The sequence below is a fragment of the Elgaria multicarinata genome, chromosome 9 (assembly GCF_023053635.1).
Source record: "Elgaria multicarinata webbii isolate HBS135686 ecotype San Diego chromosome 9, rElgMul1.1.pri, whole genome shotgun sequence".
Lineage (NCBI taxonomy): Eukaryota > Metazoa > Chordata > Lepidosauria > Squamata > Anguidae > Elgaria > Elgaria multicarinata.
Window position 1 is genome coordinate 69,049,480 of NC_086179.1, and position 11,556 is coordinate 69,061,035.

Below are 11,556 nucleotides of genomic sequence, written 5' to 3' on the forward strand. Positions count from 1 at the left end.
AGACCAGCGTGAACTTGAGAGCCAAGGCAGTGAATCCAAAATCTGTGGGTTTTTAGGCTGTGATCCTCTACACACTTTCCTGGGAGTAAATCCCATTGAACTGACTAGGACTTACTTCTGAGTAGACGGGCATAGGGTTACCATATATATTAATCGCTTTCTTTCTAGATCTGTTTAAGTGCACCGCCTTCACGGGCTTCGGATTGGGATCGTTAAGGGACTGGGAAAGGGAGAATTATTGTAGGATTAGCGAAGAATGTCGTTCGTTTAAAACCCCTAACAAACGAACAAAACCACCGTAAACGTTCGTTTACTTTTCTATTTCTTCATATTAGTCTGAGGGGAGAAAAGAGAAGAATGTCACTCCATTTGTTGGTAATCGAAAAAATGAAATGTACAGCCCAATCCGATATTTGTGCGCTCAGAAATAAGTCTCAAGGATTTCAGCGAGGTTTCCTCTTAGCTAAGTGAGCACATGACTTAACAAAAATAATTATTGATTGGCCCTTTGTTGTTAATCTAAACCTAGTTCCCCGACCTGGTGCCCTCCAGGTATCATGGCCATTCTGACTGGGGCTGATGGGAGTTGGGAATCCAAAAACCTCTGGAAGATGGGGCAACTGATCTCTAGACTTGTCTTCTAGCAGTCCCAACTACTGATGATCCTTCCTTTCTTCTGTAGAACAAGCGTCATTTTACCATCCTTCGCCCAAATCCTAAACACGTTTACTTAGAAGCAGTTGCAGTGGAATTTTCATGGAAATAATTCCACCGGTCTGGCTTCTAAGTAAAGCAGCCCTAATTGCTGTCGTTGATGTTGGACAGTCACCGTCCCTAATTCTCAATCAGTTGTCGCTTTCCTTTCGCAGGAGTGTCACTAACAATTAAGGAAATGCTGATAAGAATGTTTTTAAAAACAACACAGCCCCTGGGCAAATTGCCATGGATGCCTACAAAGGTGTAATATTACAGCCTTTCCCAACCAAGCGCGCTCCAGGTGCTTGTGACTACAACTCCCATCATGCCACAGCCAATTGCCCTGATGGGAGTTGTAGTCCCTCACATCTGGAGGGCGCCCGGCTGGGGAAGGATGTTGAATTACTTTAAAATAAATCGTCAGGCAGTGCTTAAAAGCTTGTCAGAAAGCGGGGTGGGGGGAAAGAATCCTGCCAGCTAAACTCCAGAGGGTGATCAGTTTGTTTTCCTCCCCCACCCCGCAAAACGGCAACAAGAACACAGAGTAATAACAGAGCTGAATGTCAATACTGAACAGCGATAATGAATCTAATAACGTTGGGCGCAATCCAGAGTGATTAAAATCAATCAGAGCTTCGCCTTTGACGGCATGTGGATCATACCGATTATCATCACTATAATTCTGTAAATGCTCTTTTTTTCCCCGGGGGGGGGCGGCGGCGGCGGCGAATAGGTGGGGGGACGGGACGGGACAAAAAGCCTCACGAAGGTGGAGATACAACTGTTTGAAGGTTCCCGAATTGAGAAAATCCTGCATCCACTACGCCAGCTCGCTCGCTTCGCGCCGGTGGACGACCTGCCTAAGAAAGGCTCCAAGGAACATAAAATATTAGGGACATCCTCGCATCACCTCACCGCACGCCTGGGAATGAACGCGGTCGCCAAAGCCCTAATTTGCCCCAGTCGGAAGGCCACGGAGATGCCGCCTCCCGCTGCCCCAGGAAGCTCCTCCCTCCTTGCCTTTGATTCTCCGAGAGCGCGGGCTTTCTGCCTTTCCTGTTTTGCGTGATCCCCGAATCCCAGCCGGCGCTGAGCTAGGCTGGGGGGTCTTTCTCTGCCTCTCACCCTCCCAAGCCCTTCCGGTTCCCTCTTGGCTAACAGGGGGCTTTGATCCCGGCTACGGGTTTCCCGCCCTGGCAGTTTGCTGGGCCATCTCGGCCGGTTTATTTTAAGTCAGGCTCTCTTAAGACTTCACCCATCTCTTCCTTTTTTTCACCCGGCGGCTGTCCTAGTAGATGTCCTTCCGTCCGTCCGTCCGTCCTTCCTTCCAGACGCCTTAGATCTTTCATCCTTTATTTTTGCCTCTCTAGGTCGATCGACCTTTCTTTCTGACTCTTGATCTTTCGTTCTTGATTTATGCCGATTTCCCTCTTTATCTCTCTCTCGATATTCCTTCTCTTGTTTGATTATTTGCTTACTACCTAGTTCCTCGTTTCTTAATCAGCTTTTCCTTTCTTTGTGTATCCTCCTCCGCGCTCGCACGCGCACACTCACACCACCTTTTTAATAGCTTGGCTCTCCAACCCTCGGTGCTCCAGAATACACCCTGCTGTACTTTGAGCAGCGTTCTCACTCTAAACGATGCCGAACACTTCGAACCGCGGGAGAATGCGAGGGAATCAAAACGGCGGCCGAAGGAGGAAAACACCCCACTCCTACATGCCCGGTTGTGCTTCTTTTCGAAGCCCCGCCGACTGTAGTAGGACGCATCCACCCCCACCCCCCACTCCTCCTCCAGCCACTCCGATCCAAACGAAAAAGGGACTTGGCTCCTCTCACTGCGTGGGTTAAGTGGGCGCCTCTCTACGATGCCTTGCCTCTCCGACCCAGAATGGGGAGGTTTCACCCCGGATCCCAGACGGGCAGAGGTTGTTCTCTCGCCGGCTTTCCGAGGCAAAGGACGTGGGGAAGAGCAAGGAACACCCCCTTCTCCCCCCGCCAACGAACGAGAAGGCTGGCTCTGGTTGGCAGCGAATCGCCTCAGTCCCTGAGCTTTGATCAATCCGAACTAATTACCCCCGAGTCTTAATTAAACTCTTTAGCAGTTGGATCAGTGTTTTGGCAAGCGGACAGGAGCGCTTTGCAGTTAGACAACACCCGCGCCTGATTAAGCACGACGACGCCTTTCATGGACCTGGCAGCGGCCACCGCTTGCTTGAGTCGCCTTCTGCGAGGGAGCCACAGGGGAAACCCACCCCCTCACGCCCCGATCCGCGGCGCCTTCCCCCTCCCAGCCCTTCGTCGTTCATCCACATCAGCCGGCTGCTCAGGTACTCCGTTTTAAAGGGGCGATGCACCCGTTTATTTACCACCAGATCCACCAAAAGTCTTTTTTTTTTTGCACGTGCAATAATAATAATAATTATAATAATTTAAAAAAAATACAACCGGAAATTTCAAATGCGTACAAAAACTGAATCCAGCCGCCCTGTCCACAAGAGAACACGATGGTCAGGGAGTGAGGAAAGGGGATGATGGGACTTGGGGTTGGAGGAGGAAAGGGACCAACCGGGAATGGAGAAATCAAGACTCCGAGGGACAAAGCCAAACAGCAGGCAAAGTCAATCCACACACTTTGTGGGGCGCGGGAGTAGGGGGGGGAATCTATGTACAGCGAGGGAATCAAAGGGCTGGATGCCGTAGGGTTGTCAGATCCGAGGAGACACCGTGGAGTGGAGAGAAATAAAGAGATCGACCGGGGGGGGAGGGGGGACACTCTCCCCCACCCCTGCAATACACTGGAGCGCTTTGATATTCTGCAGTGAGAGCTTTCCAAATTAAAGAGGGCCATTCACACTCTCCCACACACCACCGCCGCCGCCACCACCTGGACATTTCTACTCTGCTCTCATCCGAAGTGGGAGCTGCACGTTACAGCATCTCCTCGGATCATAGGACCTCCGGCGGCGGTGTTAAAGGGACCCGGCCTTCCGCAAGGGAAGGGGCAGTTCTTCGCGACCAGAAGCACCGCGGCAAATAAGGGGCATCGGTTCTATTTTCTAGAGGGCGGCGGCGGCCCCTGGACCTGTCCTTTGAAACGCAGCCAGAGCCGCGATCCTAAGGAAGGAGGGCTCCGCGGCGCATAAAAGGAAGGGGCATCCCGAAGTGCCTGCGGGGTTTGGTGAAATGAGAAGAAAAGAAAAGGACGTCCCTTAAAACAGGGCACTTTCCCTTCCATACTCGCTGCCCTTTCATGCCTCTAAGGCCCACAGAGGGATACCAAAAGCTTAGGTCAGCTGGCTGGGGGATTGTTGGGAGTTGTAGTCCAACACACTTCTTAAAGGCGCCAGTTTGGGGAAGGCCTCCTTAGGTTAAACCCTTAGAAGCCTGGCCTAGAATAGACATCGGATTTCTCTTGCGCACCGTATCCCTGCATTCACAACACACAAGTTGGCGCCAACAATGCGCTTGAAAAGAAAAGGGGGAAAGCGTAGTCTGAGGAAGGGGCGGAGGGCAGCAGCCGTTTAAAACGCCGCGCACCATTTCTGAAAGGGTTTAGATCTTAGGTCGTTTTCTCCTTCTGGCCTTGGGCGGCCCCTTTGAGCTGAGGCGCGGCCTTTTCCACAGGCGGGGCCTCCCGTTAGGAGGGAGGCCGCCATTTTCTGGCCTTCACGTACCTCAGGTCCAAGATACCATTTACAGTCAGGAGCAGGCCGATATTTGGTAGGGAGAAGGCGACGTCTGAAGGAAGGGAGGGCCTTCGGGGATGCGAGAACCCAAGGGACACCTCACAATTGGGAGTTGTTGGGCCGCTCTTTCAACAGGCGCGCCGCCCAGCCGCCGGCCCTCTCCAGAGGCCCCACGATATGGCAACGGCCTTCTGGCGTGAAGGTCTTAAAGGCCTTTAAAAGAGAGGGGGGCCTTTTCCAGAATGGCCACAAGCGCGGCTTTTCAGCGGGAGGGGCCTCTCCCCCACCCCACCCCCTCCATGAAAACAAAACAAAAGAGCGACGTGAGGATCTGGCAACACTAGGCAGGCTTCCCAGCTGGGGAGGTCTCGTATCCAGCTTTAGTCCTACTCGGAGTAGACCCATTGGGGCTTCAGTGAGACGAACCTCGGACACAACCCATGGGGTACAAGCACAGGCTTCCGTCCGGCTCAATAAATACACCCGAAGGAAGTTTCGCTTCTCCGTGATCTCAAAAGCCAATTTAAGACAGGGGCGGGGGTTGGGGACTCAAGTCTTTCCACCCACCCACCGACCCACCCACTCCCGACTCCCTTCACCACCACACATGGCAGTGTCGTCGCCTCTCTCCAGCAGTTCCCAGAGGCAGGAGAAGGGGCTTTCTCGAGAGCAGGAAACACCGAACCGCTGACGAAGTGCATGCAGAAAGGGGGAGAGGAGAGGAGGAAAATAAACCCCGTCGGGGTTGGTTCAAGAGTGATGGAGCAGCGACGGCGGCAGCTCTGGCTCGCCTGGGGTTCGAGGCCGGCCCGAGGAGGAGGAGGAGGAGGAGGAGGAGGAGCTACTGCCGCCGCCGCCGCCGCCGCCGCCGCCGCTGTCGTGCAGCTTGCGGACGTGTTTCTTGAGGTCAAAGTTCCTGCAAAAGCCTTTGCCGCACGTGGGACAGGTGAAGGGCTTCTTGTCGTTGTGGGTGTGCATGTGGAAGGTCAGGTTGTACACCTGGTGGAAGGCCTTGTTGCAGATATTGCACTTGAACTGCTTCTCGCCGCTGTGCGTCAGTTTGTGGTTCTTGTAGTTCCCTAAAGGCGCAAAAAAAGGAGGGGACTTAACAGGGAAAGGCGTTCAGCGATCTTCAGAGGGGGAATCTCCCGCTGCAGTCCAGCCTCCCCCCACCCCCTGCACGCTGCTTTCCGTTTAATTCATAACACTGAGGGCCAAACAAGGCAGGATTTTATCTCTGTGTCTTCCTCCACTCCCTCTTTTTACTCTAGAGTAGGTGCAGGAGCCCCAATCCGGATCGGGATTTTAGTGTGGCCTGAGGCAAGGGATTTTGAAGAGTAAAAATTAAAACAAACAAGATGTGGCTGCTAGACAAAGAAATAAAGTAATGTCTGTTTTGGCCCTGGCACTTCAGAGTCTGCTCCACCGTTTCAGTGGGAAGAATTTCAATTAACGAATCATCATCATCCCATTAATATAATGAACAACAGCATCAACAACGTCAACAGCGAAATCGTGAGATGCTCCTGAAGCCGATTTATGTTCAGACACAAAACCACAATCTATACCTTGTGTCAAATCGTTAGGAATGTGGAATAAAAAACAGGATGTAACACTATGAAAGCAGTGAATATGGAATGTGGATTGTGCCCCCAACAATTAACAGAGCACTGTAGATCTAAGTGTGTTGCACAAATAAACCGGTTAACTTCCCTTCCCGTCCCAGCTCCCCGTTTAAGGGAGGGGGGAACACACACAAAGTGAAATCAAACCAGCAAAATCTAATCGCTTTTTTGTGAATCAAATTTGGAGCAAGGGACAGAAATTGAAAGCCAATCTATAGCCTGGTCCTTAAACAAATAATTCAGGGTTCGACGCAATTAACTTCCAAATAATAACAGGATGTGAAACTCATCATTCTCAACCGTGAAACTGAGCGAGGTTAAATCGTAATGATAATTTGCAGCAGCGCAATCCTATGTATGTCTACTCTGAAGTAAGCCCCTCTGCGTTCAATGCATCTAACTCCCAAGCAAGTGTGCCTACAGGATTGCAGCCTCAATTGCGTTGTGGAGCGGGCTAAAATGGCAATTTTCATCTTTCAAAGACTCACGAAAGAGTTCGAAATATTAGACGTGTCTTCATATCTCTCCTTCTCACTGCTCCAAGTTTATATTTATTTACTTGGAATTAAGTTCCATTGAATCCAGCAGGACTTACTCCCAAATAGATGAGCTAATATCCTGGGCACATGTATTTCGAAGTATCCTCCATCGACAATTCGGGGGACTTACTTTCGAGTAAACATGCGTCATAGATTTGAACTTGATAATCATATTTATCCTTAATTGTTATTAAAATCACAATCATTCTTACTATTTTACATCCGCCCGAATTTCTCACCCACCATCCCAATTAAAACGAAGTGACAGACTGAAAAATAAAATCGGAGGAGCCTGAAATCGGAGCTTAAGTCGGATCAGGCTGAAAGGGCAGTCTCCGTTTGGCTTTGCTTTGTTCTTTTCAATCTGGCGGTACATAGGAATACATAAAAGGAAGTAGCTTTTTTATTTTTGCATTATATTGTATCAGTCACCTTTTTTAAAAACAACAACAATTCTGACCGTATTATTTGGAACTCAGAAGAAGCAAAACAAACAGACTAAGGTCGATGTAGAACAATTGTACCTTTTTGGTGAAAGCCCTTCCCGCAAAATTCGCACACGAAGGGTTTGTAGCCCGCGTGGATCCGCGTGTGAGTGTTCAAAGTGGAACTCCGGTTAAACGCTTTCCCGCATTGGTTGCACTTGTGGGGCTTCTCCTGTAGTGGGGCGGGGGTGGGGGGCGAGAAAATCAAATCAAAAGGAGATCCGTTTGCAGATCCTATCCACGCAGGGCAAAATCCTCCCTTTTGTACCGAAGCCGCTTGTGCTTCCCCTGCCCCTGAATCCCCAACACAGCAACAGTTGGGGCTTGAAATGGTATAATCTCCGTTTACTTTCTACCAAATAGCAGAAGGAAAACAATGTTCAAAAGGTGCAGCAGCTCACAGACAAATGCATGGGGACGGGGTGCGGGGTATAGGGTACAGTCTGAGCTCAAAGCCTGCTTCTCCAGAAGTAAGCCCAGGTAAATTCAATGGGATTTACTCCCGAGTATATGCATTTGGGATTGAAGCCCCAGTAAACTAAGCAGTCATAACCAATGTAGTGTGCGCGGAAGAGATCCGGGAGAAAAAGAGACCAGCAGCTATCTAACACCGCAATCCTGTACATATTTACTCACAAGTAAGTCCCATTGTGTTCAAGAGGGTTTACTCAAACGCAGGCATTTACCAAGTAATGTGATTCGGAGGGGGCAAGGAACGAAGACAGACAGACAGGCGGACAGAAAAAGTTGCACCTAATATTAAGTCCTATTTAGGGTAGACCCAGTGGAGGCTGGTGGCTCCTATTTCAGTGGGGCTATGAATCCATTCTGGGCTTTAGTCAGAACCAGCCAGAACTCTAAAGGAGCTCTCCAAGGTACTGCAACCTAACCCCAAAATATGTTCAGCACCCTGGATAGCTGTTTCACAGCTCTGGTTGGTTCTGACTGAAACCCAGAACAGACTCACACCTCGCCAAAAACGGAGCTTCCAGCCTCCACTGAGTAGACCCACTGAAACGAATGGAACTTTAGACTACTATTGGAGAGAACGCGTGCAAAGGAGGACAGCCTCCTTCCCTCCGTCCTAAGCGCAGTCCTTCACACACTTTCCCAGGTTTTTAGACGTGATGGGAAGGGCGGCAGTGCTAAGCTCGCCCAGACGGCGAGAAGGAGGGTGGGAGGAGGCAAGAGAGGCCGCCGCCTCCCGGCCCGCCGTGAAGGGACCTCGCGCCTGGGTTGCTTTGTACGCGGCGGGAAACGGATTGCAGGAGAGCGCGGCCGAAGCTTCGCCGCCGTCGGGGCGGATGGAGCGAGGGAGGGCCCATGGGCACTGGGCAGGCAGCCGGAGGGACGGACGGAGAGACAGAGAGAGGCAGCTACCTGGGTGTGGATGATCTTGTGCCGGCAGAGCGTGCTGGCCTGGCGGAAGCCTTTGCCGCAGACTTTGCACACAAAGGGCCGGGCGCCCGTGTGCACCGGCATGTGGCGCGTTAAGTTGTAGTGCGCGTTGAAGACCTTGGAGGAAAGGAGAGAGAGAGAGAGAGAGAGGAGCGGTTAGAAGGGGCGCCGGGGGACGGAGCCTGCACGGGCTCGACGGCCGGCACAGGCTGGGCCCCCAGGCGGCGGGACGGGCCCGGCTCTGGCACTTGCCTTGCCGCAGACCTCGCACGTGAAGACTTTGGGCTTGGCGCCGGGCGAGCCGCGGCTGAAGTCCGCCGCGACGCCCTTGAAGGGCAGCTTGTCGGCGGCCAGGAGGTGCGCGGCGGCGGCGGCGGCGGCGGCGCTGTGCAGCTGGGCGTGCGCCAGGTCCTTGAAGGCAGCGGCCGGCGGCGGCGGCGGCGGGTACTTGTCGGAGCCTGGCGGCGGCGGCGGCAGCACGTGCAGCTTGTTCCGCTCGGCCAGGTAGGCCTTGGGCGCCGTCGGGGCTTGCAAGCCCGGCGCCGGCAGCGGCGCTCCCAGGAAATAGGAGGCCACCGGGTGGAGGCTCAGGCCCGACGGCGGCGGGGGCGGCGGGGGCGGCGGCGGCAGGGGCGCGGGGTCGGCCGCCCGGCTGAAGTAGCCCAGGGCGCCCAGGGCGTGGAAGGAGGAGTGGTTGACCACGCGGGGCCGGACCAGCTTGTAGTGCTGCTGCAGCTCGGCCGCCTGCTGGGGCTTGAGGCTCAGCAGCGACGACGGCGACACGGGCTCCAGCGGGGCCTTCCTGGGCTCCGAGCCCGCCTTGGCGAAGGGCTCGTAGGCCAGCGGCACGAAGGGGATCATGCAGGGGATGGAGGGGCCCAGGCTGAGCGCCGCCGCCTGCTGCTGCTGCTGCTGCTTGACGGGGTCCCCGGCCTTAGGGCCCCCTCCGCCCTGCAGGAAGTGGGGCAGCAGCGGCAGGGCTTTGGGCTCGGGGCCCGCCCTGGCCATGATCCGCTCGATGGAGAACGCCAGAGGCTTCGAGGCGCTCAGCATGCTGCCCCGAGGCGCGGCCAGGCTCTTGGCAGCCGTCGGGGGAGGAGGGGGAGGCGGCGGCTGCGGCCGGCTATGGTCCATGGCTGGCCGCTGGCTCGAAGTGGCGCCTCTGCAGCTGCTGCTGCTGCTGCCTTGGCCCCTGCTGCGCCCGATCACTGAGCGGCCAGGAGGGAGCCCAGCCCGGCTGCTGCTGCTGCTGCTGCTGCTGCTGCCGCCGCCGCCGCCCGCGCCGCCTCGCCGCCCTCCGAAGCCGACACCGAGCCCTCCGAGGACCTCCCCGCCGCCGGCGCCCCGCTCAGCGTCTTCCTCGCCACCTGGACCACCAGCAGCAGCCGCCCCAGCAGCAGCAGCTCCATCTCGACGGCCGAGGGCAAGAGAACCAGCTTGCCCATCCCGACGGACTCGAGCCGGCCCGTCGCCGCCTGTGCGTTCCTTTGGCGGGGGACGATCGCCCTCTCCTCCGCCTCCGCCTCCGCCTCCGCCTCCTCGTCGTCGTCCTCCTCGTCCTCGGCTCTCTTTTTCTCTCTCAATGGAAAGTGTTGGGTCAATAGCAGCAGCCACGATCCCGCCAATCGTTAACTTCCAAGAGGAGAAGGTAAACTAGATAATTGCTCAATTCGCTTCCAACAGGCACTAGGAGGAAGGGAGGGGGAGGAAGTCGAGCCCCCCTCCCCTGCCCACCCCCAAGAGCGGTCGGCTACTTTTCATTGGAGCCCGCGCCGCCGCCGCCTCCCGCCCAGAGAGAAGGAGGTGGCTCTCCTGCCCCCCTTCTCTTGATCCCCCTTTCCCTCCCCTCCCCTCCCCTCCCCTTGCATTATTCCCAATCTCTTACACGGGCTTTCGAGGCCTCAAGATCAATTTTCTTGTTTGCCTTTAAATGTCATCTATTTTCCTCCCCTGTATAAGAAAGAAGGAAAATGCATGGTATGACCTCAGAAATAAGGCAAAGGAGCCCAGCGTCGGGGCTGGCGCGCTGGGCGTCTCTTTGGCAAAGTTGCACTACCTGCTTGTCAATTTCAGCCCAGGAAGAAGAGGACATCCGCTTGTGCGCAGCGCGCTGCGCCTCTTGGCTGCTCTGCTTCTGCCCCGTTCCTCGCACACTTTCTTTCTTTCCTTTCTTCCTTCCCTATTTCTTCCTTTCTCATCTCTCTCTCCCTCCTCCCGCCTTTCTGCACCTGCCTTTTCCCCCGGGATCGTCCTGGGATCATCCCTGTGCATGCAAATGACACACAGGGGATCCCGGGAGCAGGCAGGCACGATCGCTCCGTTTTCCTGGGATAACCCTTAGATGTAGAAAGGCTCTCTCTCTCTCTCTCTCTCTCTCTCTCTCTCTCTCTCTCTCTCTCTCTCTCTCTCCCTCCCTCCCTCCCTCCCTCCCTCGGCCTTCTACTGAAGCCCTTCTACTGAAACTTACTAGCTTTGCCTTCCTAAGGGAAGCGTGTGGATTTCCTTGGAAGGAAATCCAAGGAAATTGGCGATTGAGGGAGCCGGAGGACCAACGAGCTGGGCTGCCAAACACCGTCTGGTCGGCTGAAAGGACTGAAAGTGACACCACGAAGAAGGAAATCTTTGGAGATCCAGGTGTCCAAGGAGGCCAGAAAGTTGGCAAAGGACTCGTGTGGAAAATTGGTGCTCTAATGCCATGGCATAATTAGATCGATGAGGAAGAGGAGTCCCCTCTCCCCATTGATTTGAATGGATCCAGGCTGTAAAATACTCACGCATGCACACACGCAAGAGTGAGGGAATTTCTGGAGTTATTCTTGTTCTCTGAGTAGTTAGTCCCCATCTCAGCTTGAAAATCGGCGAGTTAAATACACTTTCAAGGTGTGTGTGTGTATGTATACACACACACACCTCTGCTATCTATAGATATATTCTTCCAAAAGTGATAAACAGCTAGTGATTGCTAGCTCTGCTAACAAACCAGTGTTTGGATTTAAATCTTTCCTCCCAAAACTGAGATTTCGTTTTTGCTTAAAAATAAAATAAAAAGAACAACAAAATCTTGTTTAACTCGACCGTGGATCCAAATGCTCCTTATGTAACACACACACACACACACACACAC

The 11,556-nt window shown here is 53.9% G+C and overlaps 1 protein-coding gene across 1 annotated transcript; it reads right to left on the reverse strand.

Moving 5' to 3' along the window:
• Positions 1-2,781: 2,781 nt before the first annotated feature.
• FEZF1 (FEZ family zinc finger 1) lies at positions 2,782-9,877 on the reverse strand. Its single transcript, XM_063135004.1, has 7 exons — positions 9,724-9,877; positions 8,685-9,640; positions 8,415-8,549; positions 7,074-7,206; positions 5,243-5,464; positions 4,374-4,437; positions 2,782-2,923 (listed from the first exon to the last, which is right to left on the reverse strand). The coding sequence occupies exons 1-7, from the start codon at positions 9,875-9,877 to the stop codon at positions 2,782-2,784; spliced, it is 1,806 nt and encodes a 601-aa protein (XP_062991074.1).
• Between the last annotated feature and the right edge of the window lie 1,679 nt (positions 9,878-11,556).